At 47.5% G+C, this 18,783-nt stretch overlaps 1 protein-coding gene across 1 annotated transcript; it reads left to right on the top strand.

Annotated features, from left to right (window-relative positions):
* Window positions 1–1,502: 1,502 nt before the first annotated feature.
* SPINT1 (serine peptidase inhibitor, Kunitz type 1) lies at window positions 1,503–18,512 on the top strand. The gene is made up of 10 exons (XM_010188109.1): window positions 1,503–1,932; window positions 9,447–9,598; window positions 11,054–11,192; window positions 12,299–12,469; window positions 13,170–13,196; window positions 14,125–14,250; window positions 15,152–15,202; window positions 16,001–16,171; window positions 16,876–16,932; window positions 18,091–18,512. Exons 1-10 carry the CDS (start codon window positions 1,503–1,505, stop codon window positions 18,285–18,287), a joined length of 1,521 nt encoding a protein of 506 aa, XP_010186411.1. The 3' UTR covers window positions 18,288–18,512.
* Window positions 18,513–18,783: the final 271 nt, after the last annotated feature.

Here is an 18,783-nt window from a genome sequence, read left to right as displayed (position 1 = left end):
GCCAGGAGGGGAAACACATCTCCAAGGACTCTCGATAAATCCTGTGAGGATACATGAGCTGGATCAGAGGTACAGAAAAAGGCAGCAAGAATCAAAACACTGAACACCAGAATGGTCCCCAAAACTGCAAAGCCAGCTGCTGTTTGATACATAGCTGTGGCTCCCAACTCTTTTCGAAAATATGCTACTCAATGCCATCTCACATTTGCTCCTTTTTCAAAGTGATGCAATATTTCATTACAAATAATGTCCAAGCAAATTACAAGCACTCCCTGCTTTCCTAAGTACTATGACAGAGGGATAAGATCAGTTTACCCAGGGGTTTTAGGACTGTTTACAGACAGAGGGGGTGGCTGACACTGCTGTAGCTGTTGAACAGAGGAATTTGGTCATGGATCTGCAAGTAGAAGCGGGAAGGGAGAAAATACATGGCAGTTATGGCAGGCAGTCTTTGTGTTCCCGTGGCCCCAAACAGCACCATCCTGTGATGCAAGGCCACTATAAATCAACACGTAGTGAAATGTTGCTCGTCAGTGGGGGGCTGATGACTGCAAGTTTTCACTGCTGTGGTGGCAGGGATCCCGCCACGCAGGCAGCCTCCTGGCAGTCCTGTGGGGGGGGGGGGGTCCCCGCCCCCGCAGCCAGCCTCTGGGCAGGCTACCAAGTGCTTTCACTCAAGAGGAACATTGTGTCCTAGGAGCGGGGAATCCATGATTTCGAGATGTCTGCACTGAGCGTGAAACCTCTGGCAGCAGCGATGGCAGTGGGCACTGTAGATACAGCTGCAAGGTTGACTCATTCAGGTTAGCAAGACCTGGGCTAATGGTGCTCCCCACCACGCACCTGCCCACACCGGGCTGCGAGAGCTGCTGCCAGAGGACACAGACCCCGTGCTCCCCAGCTTTTGCTTCCTTCAAAGCATCGTGAGCACAGGGATGCAGCAAGCACCCGGCTGGTGGGATCCTCATCCAGAAATCCCTTGCACCTGCGTGAAGGAGAGTACGGCGCAGGGCTCTCATAGGGAGGCTTTGCTCCCTTCCCAGAGGAGTGGAAGATGGTATCAGCCCGGCTCTCCTCCCCTCCTCTTACGCAAGCCAGCGTGCAGGGGAGTGACTGAGGTTTTTTTTTCCCTCTCCCTGGGAGTTGGTTTGCACTTCCTGCACTCTCCGTGCCTTTGTCTCCGCTGGCCGCAGCTGAAGGCACACCTGAGGGGTGAAGGAGTGGGGGGGAAGAGGGGGACACCCCACTCCCAGCATCGGTTTCACCTGAGGCCGCCAGGTGGGGGGCTGAGAGTGCATGCCAGGGGATGATTTGCAGGGTAGGGGGACACATTGGCCACCTTGGGGTGAGCTGGGACCTGGAGCGTGGGTGAGGCTGTGCTCCGAGTCCCCACTCACTGTGGGGGCATGCACCTGGACGCTGTGCCTCTTAGCTTCATCTGTCTTCTCCCTTCCTTTAGGAACTGATTAAGGTCTCAAGGCGGTGAGGATCGGGGTACCGAGATGGCTAGAGGGAGTCCAGGTCTATGGTTTGTGCTCTGGCTCTGCTTGGTGCTGGCGGTGGACTTCGGCAAAGGGCAGAAGGAAAAGCCCTTTGGGGAAACATGCCTGGAGGACTTTACAGCAGGGATGCCGGATTTGGTGCTGGATATAGATGCCTCTGTCCAAAATGGAGCAACCTTCTTGTCGTCCCCCATGGTCCATCGGAGCAGGGACTGCATGAGAGCCTGCTGTAAGGACCCCACTTGTAACCTGGCTCTCGTGGAGCAGGTTCCGGGCACGGAGGAAGACCGCATCCAGGGCTGCTTTCTTCTTAATTGCCTCTACGAGCAGGCTTTCGTCTGCAGGTTTGCCAGGAAGATCGGCTTTCTCAACTTCTTGAGGAAGGACGTGTACGATTCCTACCTGGCAATGAAGGATCACGGACCTAGTGGTAAGGTGTCCATAATGGATCTGTGCAAACCAGGGCAGGAAGCGCACTAATGGTCACCCGTGCCAGTTCCTCCAGCCTTCACTTGTGCAGCTGTGCTGCCAAATGTTTGGGATAAAATGATGTTAAAGATTGGGTTTCTATCTTTCTATCAGTTTTCCCTCTGCCGCAAAGGTTTTCCCTAACTTTGATGAACTCATTTGAGATCTGTGCCTCAGTTTACCTATTAGTAAATGGAGAGGAAATTGTTCTGTAACCTATTTGAAGTGGGTGGAGCGAGTGTTCACTAAATGCAGGCTGAGTTTTTGATATTTGACAATGTGGAGAAAAAGGTATTGTTTTTCTTCTCCCTCCCCCCAGGCCTTTGAGGTTGGAAAGTGAAATCCTTTAAAAATCTACACATCACCGTGTTTTAAAGGGCTGCATTAATCTCTTAATTGCTCAGAGGCTGGAGGCAGGACGCAATCCGCCTTTCATTTTGCCACAGCCTGAGTCTTGTGAGCACCAGCCTGAACAGTGAGGTGTCTCAGTACGCTCTGCTTGTTGGGGCTGGTCCTTGCTGCTGGGGGAGGGAGAGGGAGCAGCTGGGGGGCCTGATGGGCAAACTTCACCTCTGGATGTGCCTTTCTCTTCCCCAATCCCTGGTTCCCTGCTCTGAAAGATTGCACCTGGACCCAGAGAACCAGGTGGAAAACAAACTAGTCAGGAGCTGGCCGCTTGCCACACGCTCTGCTGTCCCCAAAGACATGCAGTGTTTTCAGAAATACTGAAAACATAGCAATTCCTCCTTTTGCCTCCTTCTTCCATGTTTTGGAGGAAGCCTAATGAGGCGGGGACATCTCTAACCTGGCTAGGTCTTTGGCAACCCTAACCAGTTTATTATACGTTGATGCATGGGCAGGATTTAGGGTATATCTGTGCTGGTAATCCTCCTCACACCCTCTCCCAGCCCACCCGTGGTAGGGATTGAAGGGGTCTGTGAAGATGTTGAGGGGAGTGTCCAGGTGGGCACATGTGCTTGGGCCGATTGTGTGAGCTGAGTAAGCCTTTGATCTTCTGGTGGGATGTGTCAGCCTGTGAAGTGAGTCTTGTAGATGCTGGAGGTATGAAATGTCACCGAACTCCCACTGACCACTTTTGTCCATCCTATGCAGTAGTGCAGGGGTTTGAGAGCAGAGCACAGCTCCCCTGGAGCAGCCCTTGGGTGTCGCTGGTTTAAGCACAGGAGTGGTCCTCCTGTCCTCCATTCCTTCTGGCCACTTCCCAATGCATCTTAGGGCCTTCCTGTAAATCTCTGTCTCATTGTTTCAGTTGTCATGCATCTCCGTTCCAGGCTCCAAACCCTTTCCACAGGAGCTGCAGTTAGCAAAGAACTGAAGCCCACATCTCCAGGACTGGAGGTGGGATGTTGGCAGCTATCTGAACTCATACATGCTAAGTTGTAGGAGGAAAAGGGAGTGCATCATCTCCAGTACATCCCGATTTCACAAGATTAGATTAAAATACAGTGTACTGTTAAGCAATTCAATCTCTTAATCTCTGTGGACCAGCACCCCATGCAAGAAGACTGCAACCCCTTCCTCCCTGAGCCAGTCCCAGGGCCTGGCATCACATATGTGCGGGTCTCTAGAAAGTGTCCCTGGGTCACTGAGCTCTCTGTGCCACCAGCAGTGCTGTGTTTGCCACACCACGGCACCCAGCTGGAGCATCTCAGCCACCAATATACAGGTGCTGCCTTGCAAACCATCCCTAATGCTGCTTTCACAGATGCTGGGATGGCTGCAGAGCAGAAAGACCCAGGAGGACTTAGAAGTGAAAAACATGCCAGAAATGCTGTTGGGGATACTCTGCCTGCGGAGGCGGGCATGCCCCTCCTCACTCACGTGGGGCTTGCGCCATGATACCGCTGCGGGTGTAGGAAGGGCTCGGTTCCTTCTACACCCTGTGTTTGCACTCGGAGGGTGAAAGGGTGCCAGGCAAGACTTCCGCTGTAGTGACAGACACTGGGAAGGTCACTACTTCATGTCTGGATCAGGCTGCAGCGTTCATGTTGTGCTTTGATGGGAAATGTGTTCCCCGCCTCTTCTGAAATTTTTAGGCATTGACTTTGACTGCTACCTGAAGCTTTCTGAAGCACCTTAAATGACATTGGAGGGCTGGCAGGAAAAGAGATGAAGGACTATTACTATTTATTAGTCCAGAGCTGAAAATGAGTTATTTTACTGGAGAAATAGCAAACAATTGCAAGGGCTAAATCAGACTGTACAAGCTGGGCCCTCCTGCCCACAGCAGTTGATGACACACTCAAGAATTCAGATCTCAACTTTGGTTCAGATCCAAACGAAAAAATCCAAACCAAAACCCTGAGCCCCTCCAGCCGTGATGCTGAACTTGGGCTCACACAGGAGGAATGGGCCTGTCAGGGCAGGAAGGTGGGCACCTGGCTGCCACCAAGGGGGAGAGAGGAAGGGCATGAAGGTGCAGGAGGCCAAATGAAGGAGCCTCTGGGCGCTGAGCATGTCCAACTGGCAGCATAAGAAAGCTCTACAGCATTTTTGCTTCTGGACATTTTGAGGACGCCTGGAGAGACCAGGTGTTAAGGAAGCTGCTTTTGATATGTCAAGTTTTCCTCCCAGATGTTTATAGGCAAAAAGTCTTGGCCCAGGTTTTGAATTGGAGACAAAACTGTCTAGTCTTCCTGCTGTTGTGCTCTATAGCTTTCAAAATATGAAGCTCTGTGGCTGCTCTGGAGCCCAAGTTATTGTCAACCCCCTCAGACTTGCTCTAAAGTTCTGCAGGAAGCTTACATGCTGCTTTATCATCCATCTCTTTCCTTTATGTGCTGCTTTCAGATGTCCTAGGAGCCTTTAGGGTATGCCCATGTGGCCATCTTCAGACGTCCTCTGCAATAATAAGGATTAAAAGCAAGATTTTTCTAGTGAATAGTGAAATATATATTTAGTGATCCCAGTGGGTGACATGAAACAAGCCACGTGTTGCAAGTCCCACACTACAACTACAAGGAGCAGACCTGTTGAATTAAGAGGTTTATATATGTTCAGTAGGAAACTAGATAAACCTTGAAAGAGTGAGCACAGCTCTGGGCTGCTGAACGGGCAAATTTAGTCCTGGAGTGTTTCTGGAGCCTGATGGATGCAGTTGAAAACTGGGAGAATATTACGGGGGGAGCACTGTGTATGCCTGCCTTGTTCTTGCTCTTGCTCAAGCACCCACAGTGAGACTGTTGGCAAATGAACACAGAGACAGAGGCATCCTTGCTCTGACGCACTGCAGCCACTCTTGTGCTGTTATGACTTCAAACAGACCTGTGGGTACAGGTGACAATGAATACAGCTGAAATCTGAGTGTATTTTCAGTACTTTGGAAAACACGAGCCTCTGAGTCCTTTATAAGCTGGTGACGACAGCTTGGCTGTGTGTCTCGCCTGTTCCAGCTAACGTATAGCCCGAAGTCTCTGATGTTATTGTTGAAAGGCACTATCCTCTTAAATGATTCCCCAGCCTGAACTTTGGTGCGAGTTTTCTGCCTGGCTCATTGGGAGGGGCAGGCTCATCATGCACTTTATTGGTAGTAATGGAGCCCAGTGTTTAAGTAACTACCTTATTCTGGTCTAGGCAAACCAGTTCTGGGTGTGAAACTGGAAAATAACCTCTCCGAACCTTTGTCCGTTTCTTGAACTGAGCCTTTTGTGGCGGTTGTGAAATGCTGGGTGACACTCTCCTCCTCCCCCTGTTGAATTCAGGGCTGGTGAGTGGGAGACGGGAAGCACCTGGGAAACACAGGATTCAGGATGTGTCTGCTCCTGCCTCACCATGGAGTGAGATTCCCAGGTTAAAACTTTGGCAATGCATTCAAAAAGGAGAGCTCCCCAAGTTTGAAGCTCATCCCTCTTCAAATCTTTGGTCTGGTGCTGGTTTCCATTCTGCGGGCACAGTGCAACTAAAACGAGCAGTGCTGGGATCCCAGGGGGCTGGGGCTGAGACAGATCTGGTCTCTGGTCACCCCTTGGCTGATGCTGCTCAGCCCTGAGCCAGCTGCTCATCCTCCAGCACCCAGCTCAGGCCAGGAGAGTGGGAACTGTGCATTCATTTCTCACACCACAGACTTGGACGCTAATTTATACTGAGGAAACCTCAGAGACCAGCTGGTCCAGCTCCCTGCTCAGAGCAGGTGATGAGCAGCTTTCACTCCACTTCCTGTGAAATTACTCTTTGTCACACAGAACTTACTGAAGTGCCACATGTTGTGGCTACCTCACCTCTTGTCTCTGGAACTACTTAAGGAGACTGGAGGAATTAATCTGTCTTTACTAAAATGGCATGAAGACTCACTGAGCAAATTGGATTCATTTCCCACACCCTGAGGAAGGATGGAAGGAGCCTGGTGGCAGCAGCAGCTTGCATTATTCTGAAAACATAATCCGTTCGGTCATGCTGTATTGTTTTAGAGAGGTTACATTGACCCGCTGTGTGCACCTCTTACAAACTACTATAGAAACCTCTGGAAATTAGTGCTGAGAGCTGCTTAGCTCTGCATGAGTTGTCAGAAAACTCTATCACGACTTTATCACAACTGTATTTGCTGAATTCCTGTAGGGGAAGAGCCTGTATTTCTCTTTCTCCAGGCATGGTGCATCGTCTCTTTCCTTTCTCCCTCCCCCTCCTCAGGTAAATTAACACTATGGCAGCAGCAGCATCCTTCATTACCCTTGCCTGTTACAATGGCGAATTTTCTGGTGTCAGTAGGCAAGATCTGAATGAACCCTCCCTGAAAGCTGTTCACTTTTGAGTGACTTCCCTGGAAGCAACACAAGAGCAGAGCTTTAGCATTTGTGGGGAGAACCATGCTGCTGCCCACCTCTGCCCACCTGCTTGGGCAGCAGGCTGGCTCAGCTGGCTTCTGACATTTGAAATCTCCCAGGTTGTGTCTCTCATGGACACTGGAATTTGGGTGGCCTCATTTCTGCTCCTGTCTCTGCTCCTGGCCTGCCCAGTGGCTTTGAACAGAGGCTTTTGTCCCCAGTGAGGTCCTTTCCTTCACAATGTCTCAGTGCAAGGCACACTCCTCTTGTCAGTAAGCTGCTCCTGCAACAGCAGACAACAGCGGGCTGTAAGAGCCCCTGTGTGACCATGAGAAAGCTTTCCAGCTCTTTCTAGTGGCCACCTCAAATCATTCTGAGGTATTTTCAAGCATTCCTTTGTAGTCTCACCTACTCAGGGTGTATCTGCTCTGGAATGGAGCAAATCTGGTTTTCTGTGAATTTGTGTCTGGAGGGCAAGAGCTGATATCTGAGCTTCAAAAGAGAAATCCCCAAACAGGAAGCTTTGCAAGTGCTTTCTGCTGCAGGTTTTCACTGCTGCTGGCATGTTCAGATAGCAAGGTCCCCTAGTGGGGTCTCTCCCTCCACCTACATCCTTACTTTGGCAGCCCTCATAAGAATTTACTGTCTTGCAGATTCCTGTTCCCCTGTCAACTTTGGTTCAAGTTTACTCATTGCTAGGGGTGATGCCAGATAAACCACTGACTGCATAAGCCTCAAAAATATATGAATTTTTTTAAAAAGCAAAAAACAGGAACTGAGGCAAGAATACTCTGTGAGCCATAAAATAATGTTTTTAAGCATTTTGGATTTACTCCATCAAGCTCTTCTCCAGAATCATAGAGAAAAGGCATTTCACCTTCCAATGTACTTTATAAATGGAAGCAGAAGTTGTGACCTAATGGTGGGACTCCAGGAGCATGTGTTCCACAGTGAAGAGCACAACACAGAAGAGCATCATAAAGCTTTAATCTCCCTGATAATTAGACAGTTCTACAGCAGAAACTTTCCACAGGTAAAAGAGCATTATAGCAAAGGTAGCTTTCATTTTTCAAATAGACTTTCAGAGCAAAACAAACTGAATGGTTGATAAACCAAATCTTTTACTTCACTGTGCAGTCCACAACCAAAAGGAACTAAATTGGCCTGTGGAAAAATGTCACTGCCTTTTATTTTTTTAAGTCTACATGCTTTAAAATGACAAGGAAAAAACATGATTTGGAGTTGTTGTGAGTTAATAACTGGTCTCTGTGGTGCTGAACAACTGGTCTTTCCCTTGTGCAATCGCATCCACCTACTGGGCTCTCCCTAGCAGGGTCATGGTGTTTATCTGGGAGGAATGGCAGGAATTTGCCCCCTTTCCAGGGCTTGTAGTGATGCGTAAACAGTGGTTGTGAGGCTGCTTTTCCCCTGTTTAGTTTGGAAGGTGTTGCTAGCTCCAGTTGCTTAAGAGTGCTCTCATGGCAAGACCACTTGAAAATAAAGCAAAACTCCATTTAATTCTACTGCTCCTGCTCAAAACCAAGAGGTGCTAGTATCTTGGTGTCTTTGAGCAGTCTTTGTGTCTGATTGAGGCAGAATCCATCACTCTGGGATGCGGCCCTGAGGACAGAGCAGCAGGGAGGTATGGCTCACCCAAAGCTGAAAGGACACCAGGGTGGGCATCTCCGCTGGTGATGCAGGTGGTGTCTTTCTGGCCTCTTTCAGTCCAGCTGGGTCCACCTATTCTGGTGGTTGGATCAAGCTGAACAATATCACAGTCACAGTCGATATAACAGTGTAATGGTAGACTGATTTATATCTAGCTTATAAATGCGGATCAATGCCTTTACAAAAGACTTAGGTTGAACTTGAACATTGAGTCTTGGACTTGGTACAGGCACTACCAGGTGAAGTTTTATGAGCTGAGCTGTGCTTGAAGCTTGCGATCAGAGACATTCAGACCGAAAGGAGTTATGAGTCAGGCTCAATGGTGTCATTGTATAGGATATTCTTGCTTGCTCAGCCAGGGATCAGTTTGCATCTCCTACACTTACGGTCTGGAAAAATGTTTAATGGCTTGTGGAGGCTGCTAGTAAGCTAATTAATGGAATGGCACAAAAAGAATGATCTTGTGAATGGCATTGGTGTGCTTTTTTTTTTTTTAAGGCATATGTGCCAAAGAATGGGATGGGAGATGAGGTGGAGAAGGGATATTTCCCATCCAAATCCTGCACTGCATAGCTCTGGTGAAGTACCCAAACATAGCGCTCAGAGATGGTGGTAGGAATGATGAGAGTCAGTTCCACATTCTTCATCCACATCAGCTCATCTCCCCAAGTACAGGGTGGAGCTTGTTCTGTGCTGTTTTGTGAGGCCGTGGTCCGATGGCCAGAAGCACAGTGGCTGTAGCCACAAGGACATCCTCTTACAGTGGTTCCTGTGGGCAGAAGTGTCCAGGGAGCCAATTGTTGGGGCTGGAGAGTTACTAAATTAGTGAGGGCAGTAATAACGGTATGGATTGTCTGTTGCTTGCTCAGGCTGAAAGAAGCACAGCTGTATAAAACCGTTTTCTTCCCAGTGATTGAAGTCAGTATTGGTTTAGCCTGGAAGAATCCTCCCTTCTCCTCCTGTAATGGAGACAAGGACTGGATCCTTCAGCCACCTACCTAAGCCTTGCTTTGCATTTCTTCTGCAGATGACCATCCTCCAATAGCCCGCACTGGCATGGACATGAGGGTACAGCCAGGAGAGCCAGTGATGCTGAGAGGCACAGAGAGCACAGATGACCGAGGGATAGTCAGCTATGAATGGAAACAGATCCTCGGTGACCCCGCCGTGGAGATGAAGGTAGGGAGCTGCAGGAAGGAAGCAGCTTGCTCAGTGTCACCTGTGGTCTGCACTAGGTTGGGCTCTCACAGCCATTCACTTAGAGTTCAACTTGCCCTTCCCCCTCTCAAGACACTCTACTCACTAGCCTGTTTCCAAAAGCTATGGAGCACTCCTCACAGTTGTCCCCACCTTCACAGTTGCCTGCACACTACTGGGACTTGGCATTTCTTGGCCATCAGGTCTCAGGCTCCTTGCACCAGGACACCATCTCAAACCTTCCTAAGCAATGCCTGATCTGCCTGGGTGGGAGCACCCATGAGGGCAGCAGCTTTGGTGCAAGAACTGCCTCTGCTCCCAAGCTCCTGTGGTTCAGTGAGAGGCCTGCCCTTAGTTATGCTCTGCTCAGTTTTGGTGCTTCTCCTCCTCCAGCTCTGAATAATCCAATTTCAGGCTCTGCTTCTGTTCTTCTGGGGCTTTTCTTGGACTTTGCCTCTCTTCAGAGCATGGGTTCCTCCTATTTTATCTGAGTTAGAGCAGAAGTCATGTCTCCTCACTGGCTCCAAGATCTCTGGGGTGTGAACACTGCCTATCTTAGAGGTGATAAATGTGAATTGTCGCTTTAGAAGAGCAAGTAATTACTGATAAACATCTGCAAAATGCTCTGGAAAGCCTTGCAGGTCATATGGAGCTCTTGTTGCACCTTTTGGAAGAATTAGCAAATGAGTGCATCAAGTTTACAGCTGATTTTAAAGACCAGCAATGACTGAGGGTGGAGGCAGGTATAGGGGGGAAACTCCTCTAGTATTATACTATGTTAACTACATTAAGGTGATACATGGCAATACTGAGTTCTCTTGAAACTTAACCAAAAATGCACATAGCATGGAAATGTAGGCCTAATATTGTTGGCAAATATATGGGAAAAGTTTGTGTCAAGAATGTTACGGGTTTCTATTTTGACAAAATAATTCACTCTCTTTTAGAAACCTCTCAGCAGGCAAAGAAATAGGCACTCATTTCCATCTCTAAACTTAAATATACTTGTTATATGCAAAAGGAAAAAAAATGTTCTTTAAATACACCAAGCTTATTCCCTGTGTACTAAGTAAATGATTCATAATGGGTTTTATTTTTAAAAAACCCAACACAAAACAACAACCAAAACTGCAAGTATTTCCACTCTCTCCAAAGATTTTTATTTTCCCTCATGTCTTCACATCTCAAAATATGAAAATATCTGAATAGGCTTGTGGGATTCTTTCTCTATGCTATTCTAGCTGGGTACCAGCCCATGGATTTGGGGGGACTGTATATCACTGAGACATGGCTCATACATGTTTTTCAGACATCTGATTGGGGGTTTACACCCAAGCTCCTTTCTTCCTAATGCAGGAATATGAGCCTTGCATGGCTTCACTCATTCCCTCATTAGAGGTACCTTCTTCTACATAAGCCTTTATTTTGCATTCTCAGAAGCACGAAGATGATCAGGTAGAAATCTCCAACCTACAGGCGGGGACTTACGTCTTCCAGCTTACTGTCACGGACACTGCACAACAGCAAGACTTCACCAACATCACCATCATGGTGCTGAATTCTGAGCAGACTGAAGGTGAGCCTGAGCCCACAGATGTCTAGTTGGAGTCCCCAAGCCTGGGTGCTGCTCTGACATTACCAGTGCTCTTCTCAGAGGGGTAGATGGGAAAAGAGAACAATCGAGAGACTGGACTTGCATGTCAACTTTTCCTATCTGACCAGTAGTGGAAAGTCTCTGCACTCATCACAGTCTATTTTAGGAACTGTGCATTCCTCTGCAGAAGAGGTGGCCTGCAATAGCCCCATCCTCTCTGCATGTCATTGCCCTCTTCTGGGTGACACCAGAGGGGCTGAAGCCCGGGGTACAGCTGAGGGTGTAAGACAGACAACCCAAAAAGTCTTGTTGACTCCACGGGTTTGCTGTGTAGGCCCTAATTCCCTTAAGCCACAAGACAGGCGGAGCTCTCTGCATGACATTTAAAGTGTCTCTAGTTTTATTTATATGTTTTACATTAATGGCCTTGTTTAATGATAAAATGTTCAGTATTACCAAGTGCATTAGGAACAAGGAGTTCCTGGACAAATGACTGAGTAGTAGCTAGGCAGGGAATTTCTCCTCCTCCCACAGATAGCACAAAAATATAAGAACAGCCATGCGAGGTGAGTCTAATGGTCTGCCCAAAATCCAGTACACTGCATCCAACAGTGCCCAGAGGTTGACACTTTGGAAAGAGAACAAGGACATGGCATGCTATCAGTAAATCCCTACTGTGCTTGGCTAGTCCCCAAGGAATTTGCAGCTGGGAGATTTTTTTAAGCAGAAGATGGTGCCTTTGCATTTAATAGCCATGGATGAATCCCTTTTTGATCTCATGTAGTCTTCACACAGCAGCAACCTCCTGAAGCAAGGAGTTTCACAGCTTAACTGTGCTGTGTGGCGAAGCGGCTGCTTTTGTTTTATGGATGTGGCACCTTCTAATTTTATTTTGTGGCCCTGTCTTTCATATGCTAAAATGTATACCAGGATTCCCTACTCACCTCCTCCATGCTGCTCAGGATTTTACAAATCTTTCAGACAAGTGTCCACACTGTTGATGAGCTTTCCTTTGGAAGATTTTCTCCTTTGTATATGTGAAGGCAAAGCAAGCTAACTAGAGCCTTTTATGTTAACTTTCTTGATAGAGCATTGCTTGACTCCTAAGAAGGTGGGTTGGTGTCGGGGATCTTTTCCACGCTGGTTTTACAACCCAAGCCTTCAGCAGTGTGAAGAGTTCATTTTTGGTGGCTGCAAGCCCAACAAGAATAACTACTTACGTGAAGATGAGTGTAAACTCGCCTGCAAGAATGTTAGAGGTGAGTCTGCTTCAAAAATCAGCCCCCTCTTTCTCTTAGGATTGGGATGACACTGTGGGCAGGTACTGCAGCTTCTTGGCTGACTTCACTAATTAGAGCCTGGAGAGCTCCATAATTATGGACAGAGTCCTAGTCTTACACTACCAACATATCTGACCCCGCTCCTGGGACACTGCTCCCCTGCTCAATGTCCCTGGCATGTCTCTGGCTGCAGAAACCCTCACCAAATGTTCATGTTACATCTGAAACCTAAATTCAGAGGGTAGCATTGTGCTGTGAGGGAGACAGAAGTGCTTCACTCCTAAAATGAAATTAATCTTCTCCCTTGGCTGGGAGTCTGGTTAAGAACGAGAATGACTTAGCACTGTCTCAGATAAATAGGCTGAGCCTCTGCCAGGCGCTTTCTGGTGCACAGCTTAAAGAGGAGGCAAAAGCCTCGGAAAAGAAAGACCGCTTGGGAACAGCCTAGCTACTGGTGGGAAGTTCCCTTGTGCTCCTCCAGGCCTGCCTCATGTGGGTGTTACTCATCTGGGGTATCTGAGCGGTGGACACCCGTGTTTCCCCTCCCTAATTCCTACAGGGCTTGCTTCCAGAAAATATGCACTTCTTAGCTTAGATATGAAGGCAATATAAAGCTCATCTTGAGCTGACAAAATGATGTGGTGGTAAATTTATTTTATTTTTCCCCTTGTCTCTTCAGGTTCTGTTGGTGGGCGACAACAGCCAGGTGAGCCTCCTGTACCACTGTGCAATCCTGCTGTGAGCTCAGGCTCAGTGTCTCACGTCCATTCCTGTGGCTTTTGATTAGCACTCAGACAGTGCGGAAAGTGAGGCACTGGAGACTTAATTCCTTTACTGAGCCTTTCACTTCCATGTCATAGGATAATTCACATTGGGAATTACCTCTGGAGGCCATCTGGTCCAACCCACTACTCAAAGCTGGGCCAGCTTTGAATCAGACTGTGTTGCTCAGGACTGTGTTCAGTCGAGTTTTGGGTGTCTCTGATGAAAGAGATTTTACACGTTCTCTGGACAACCTGTGCCAGTGTTTGATGACCCTCATATTTTTTTTTCTGCTTAAATCACTTTCCTTTGTTGCAATTTTTATCTGGTGCTGCTCATCTTATTACTGTGCACCTCCAAAATGAGTGCCTCTCTCTCTCTTTCCCACAACCTCATGCTAGGTCTTGCTTTCCAGTCCCTTGCTGAGTCTTTACTGGATTCACTATGCCAATGCCTTTTGTACAGCGGGGAGCTCAGAACTGGGCACAGCACTCAGCACTTGAGGGAAATAACCACTCTTCTCCATTGGCTTTCACAGGCCAGTGTGCAGGTTTCAGTTTAGCTTTCCTGATTTAATCCCCCACTCTTGGGCAATGTCTCCATATTCTTCCTGAGTCACTCACCCTTGCTTCCACCTTCTGTGTACTTTTTTTGAGAGGAAGCATGGCTATTCCCAGAGCAATGCTTTGTTTATAAAGGATATTTTTTTCTGCTTTTTGAGCCCAGGGTAGCACTGAAGAGAGACCTTAACCAATCTGCCTTGTTTCTTTCCTGCCAGCCCTATCAGCAGCTTTTCAGTCCTTCACAAAGCATCTGCATGGCAGTGAGAAAGAATGACTTTTAATGAGCTCTCTGAACTGTTTCTGATGCAGTGTGCAATGGGAACTGTCAGCCCCCCTTCTTCAGATGCAAGGACGGCTGCTGCATTGATGCCTACCTAGAGTGTGATGAAACCCTCGACTGTGCTGATGGATCAGACGAGATGTATTGTGAACAATGTAAGTACATCAAATTCTAGCTTAGACAACTTAGTCTCTGCCCAGGGATGGGTGCAATGTAAGTTACAGGTGTTGACTCAATGCTTTTTGGTTCCTTCTGTTCTGATCTCCTGATCCTGCATTACCTCTTTCCACAGTATTATACTTGCAGATTCTGCCATCTCCATTATCTCTGCTGACTGCAAGAGCTGATCTTCTTTCTGGAATGTTTCCTGCCTCTTAAATACTCCTTGACTCTCTTCTCTGCACCTGTCTGTAAGATTTCAGAGCCTGTCCTCCCCTCTTCTTCCAATATTTTTCCCACTGAATGACCTTACCTGCTCTCCTAGAGTGGCAAGATGGGAAATGAAACCACAATTTCTCCCAGTCTGTCCAGTGTCACATTTCCCTTAACATCCTCATGTTATACTAACATAAATACACAGTGGCGGGCTGCACAATTCAGCAATCTCTCCTTTCTTCCCTCCCTTCCTCCCTCTTCCGACAGAATTCCCAATATCTCCTTCTTATGTACGGGTATTTTGTTGCTTTTTTAGGTTGCAAGCATATGATTCATATCTTGTTCTAGTGTTCTTTCACACTTCTTAGAACATGGAGTGATAGCAGTTTCCCCATACTTCTTGATGGAAAAAAGAAATATCAGCCTTTGTTTTCCTTAGTTTTGTCTCTGTATTTGTGGAATGGAAATTGGGAACAGTTTCTCATTACATTTTATTTTTCCCATGTTCCTCTCACAACTTTGAGATATTTAGGAACCTCAAATTATATCTCCCTTCCGCTGGCTTGTGATAGCAAAGAAATGTGCAGGAAAGCCCTGTCTGCCCGTGTCTGCATGGACAGAGGCATTTCTTTTGTACTCAACTGGTGAGAGAGGTTTTAATGTGAAATGTGACTCTTGCAGATGCTCGTGAGTTCAATAGACTGCAGAAAATCAACGTCACACATAGACAAGGTATGTACTATCCAGAGCACTTAGGCTGATATCTACCTGCTTTTTCTTTTTTCTTCAATCTGTTGTATCATGGTAAAACTGCTTCCTTGCATAATTCCAAAAACAGGTGTAGCGCTGGGGTAGTCCCTGTATTAAAAATGAGCAAGGGCCTTAAGGACAGCTGTTTATAGCAGGCTTTCACTCTCCTGCCTAGACTTTTTCCACCCAAGCAGGTCTCATGCATATTGCCTGTTGGGAACAGCACCTGGCCTGTACAAAACCCTGCCGCACTTCTTTGGAAATAGTGCGAAACAAAGCAGTGTGGGGGACACAACAATGGCATTTTAGAAGTAATCATACGCCTGTGCTCCAGCCCAAACCTTTGCCTTGTTCATACTTGTGTAGACAGTGGCACTGTCACTGGGCTAAAAGAGTGTATTCCAAGTCAGCTTAAATGCAGCTTGCTTGCAGAGGAGATCCGTGCCACAGTGTGGTGTCTCCATGTCCAGGCTCTTCATGTTCCCTTCTGCCTCCTGAGGAGGACAGGTCATTTCTGCCAGGGATTGAATCCAAGGTCTAGCATGACTGCTCTGATGTTCCTTTTTCCTCCTTGTTTGTTGGGTTTGTGGGCAGGTGGCAGCTCACCTTAGTAATGTCAATTTGAGCAGCTGGCAACTGGGCAGTGGGGACCCAAGAGCCCCTGCTCTGGCCATGGATTCCCTCTGCCATGGTGTTTGTGCTCTTCTTTTGTAAGCAGGAAATGTTGCTGCTCTGGTAACACACTGCTTGGGCTAGAGCACCTCTCTCTTACTTTGCCAGGTCACTGTGTGGACTTGCCTGATACTGGACAGTGCACCGAGAGCATCCCACGCTGGTACTACAACCCATACTCGGAGAAATGTGACCCCTTCACCTACGGAGGCTGTGGTGGCAACAACAACAACTTTGAGGAAGAGGAAGAGTGTATAAAATCATGTTCAGGCATCACAAGTAAGCAGACATAGTGAGGGCTAGAGTTTTACTACGAAAATCACTTCAGACTAAATTCTGTGGTCCCAAAGAGGCAGTGACTTGGGACCTTTCAGTCAAAGCACCTCTGCTCTCAAACCCTGGCCATGCCTCACAGCGTTCCTCAATGTGACCAATGGCTTACAGGGAATGGTGTGTATCTACAGCATCTTTCTGCAATGCAGCCTGCCATTTGTCAGACCTGGAAAATATTTTGGGTGCTGATGTTGAAAAAGGTACAGAAGAGGATGACAAAACTAACCAGAGATATGGTATGGCCTCTCTAAAGAGCTTTCTAGCTTGGCTCCAGTTCTCCCCAGGTGGGAGAGGAGAAATTAAGGAAACCCTCCATGACACATTAGGTAGAAGTTTTAAACAAACAGTGTAAAGGTTTACACTGTCGAGCTTTGTATGTGCTTCTGTGGAGGCCAACAGCTGAAACAGGAGGAATGCTGCCAAACTATCCGTTGAGAGGCAAACTGCTGCTGCTTTTCTAAAGTGTCGCTTTCAGCTACACTGTGCCTCACAGCCTGCCCTGAGAGCTCAGTGCCATGGCTGTCAAAAGGGATGCTCTATGCATTCAGTCACTTCAGAGCACTGGAAATATGCTCCTCAGGAAGCTGTCTTATCCCTTGTTCCCAACCTTTTTTGTAAAACCTTTCTCCCCTTCTCTGCTCCCTATTCAGAAGCAGATGCCATTGGCCGGAGATGGGAATCATTTGAGTCTCAAAGTGCTATCTTAAGTAAGTAACAGTTTTTCCTACAGGAGAAAAAAAACCCACAACTTTTTCTTTCTTGTTATGCTTTTACCCTGTGCTGAAAAAGATTTTGTCTTTTCTTGCAAATAATAGCCTTCTCTCCCATCACCCTTTTGAAGCTGAGGGAGCAATATGTGATTTGTGAGATGCTAGCACTGGCAAGAGATGTTTCTGTGCACTGTGCATCTGTGGTCCAAATTTTCCTTTGTCTGTGACTCGGTAGCTCATATCACAGCTTACATCAACTTGCCTGAGTGCTCCAATGTTCAGCATCAAAAAATGGCAAGTAAAATCCTTCCTAAGGGTTAAGTTCACATAAGGACTGCTAACTTCTGCAAGGAAGAAGGCCCGAGTGGGTATGTGAGTAATGTTGGGTGCTAGAGTCTGAGGAAATCTGATGACCCTATACAAGCTCTCTAGAACTGTAATGAGCACCAAAACTATAGAATTACAAGTTCTTAAAACAATGTCACGCTAAGGATGGTGTCTTTTCACCACAGAGCTGTTAAGGCCTCTTTCTTCAGTAGAGAACTCTTGAAATTATACACTTCAGTTCTTCAACCCCATAGACTGATTTAATCTTTGAATTCACCACAGCTCTCAAATGCATGATGTTTGACTGTTTCCCCTGATGATGCAGGAGTTTGACTGGCTGTAGAAGACCAAGTGCTTACAGCACTGCTACAAGCTCTTTCCCCACAAACTCAGCCTGTCCACCATAGCTCACTCCAACAGTGTTATCCTAACCAGGAGGTGCTTTCTGCAACCACTCCTTGGTGGCCTCCCTGTTGACATATGAAGCAAGGCCAGCATTGCAGAAGGGCTCAATATTCACACGGGTGTCGACTGGCCAAGCCTGCCAAAGTCACTGAATAGCCTTTAGAGGGCGTGGTGCATCTGAGGAATGATGGAAACCATAATTTGGGAGAGACAGGCTGACTATACCCTGGCCATACCATTATGCCATGCGGTTGCCTTCTTTCTTCTTTGCCTGGTTGTGTAGCTATCAGGTCAGCTATTTGTCCATCTCTTCTCTTTGCCAGCACAGCTTCTGCAGCAGCTTTTGTGCTTGCTTCGTCCTGACCACTCCTGCTGCCTCAGAGCTCGTGGAGCAGCCCTTCTAATTTCATGTATCCCCCACAGGTGCCTTTGAGGTAGTGATTGCCGTGCTCCTTGGGATCTGCATCATGGTGGTCCTGGCGATCATCGGCTACTTCTTCCTGAAGAACAGGAAGAAGAACAGCCGCCGCCGTCAGCCGACCACTGCTACCAACTCAACCCTCTCCACCACAGAGGACACTGAGCATCTGTTTTACAGCAGTGCCACCAAACCAGTCTGACCTACATCCTCTCTCTCTCCAGTCCAGCACTGGGGCACTCCCCAAGACTTCTGGAGTTCTATTTTTAGACATGGGCCTGTGCCTGAAGGACTCTTTCTCTTTGAAGACATTTGTAGCATCAGGCCAAGATCTAGCCATGATTTGGCAGTGTGAGTGTTTGTGATTGTCTTGCCTAAATGGCTGCTCTGGAAAATGAGAATCTGGGAGCATTTTGATGCTCTCTGATGTCTATCCCTTCCTAACCTCAAACAATCCAGTGAAACTCTGAATTACATCTTTGTTCCTGCTCAAACCTGGAGCACAACTCCGCTCAACTTACTGAAGAACCCTGAGACTGGACCTGTTTAGCATTCACATTGGTGAATGGGGCAAGCTCACTGGAGCTAGCATGTTTTTGTTTGCAGTGCCGCTTTCTTCCACCCAATCTTGTGTTTTCCTCCTTTTCCCCCAGTCCTCTGCAAGGTGGCCCTGCCTCCCAGTAGTCCTCCTGGTTGTG

This window comes from Mesitornis unicolor, unplaced genomic scaffold (assembly GCF_000695765.1).
Source record: "Mesitornis unicolor isolate BGI_N332 unplaced genomic scaffold, ASM69576v1 scaffold697, whole genome shotgun sequence".
In the NCBI taxonomy this organism is placed as follows: domain Eukaryota; kingdom Metazoa; phylum Chordata; class Aves; order Mesitornithiformes; family Mesitornithidae; genus Mesitornis; species Mesitornis unicolor.
The sequence above is the reverse complement of the archived record's forward strand: the minus strand, read 5'-3'. Positions and strand labels throughout refer to the sequence as shown.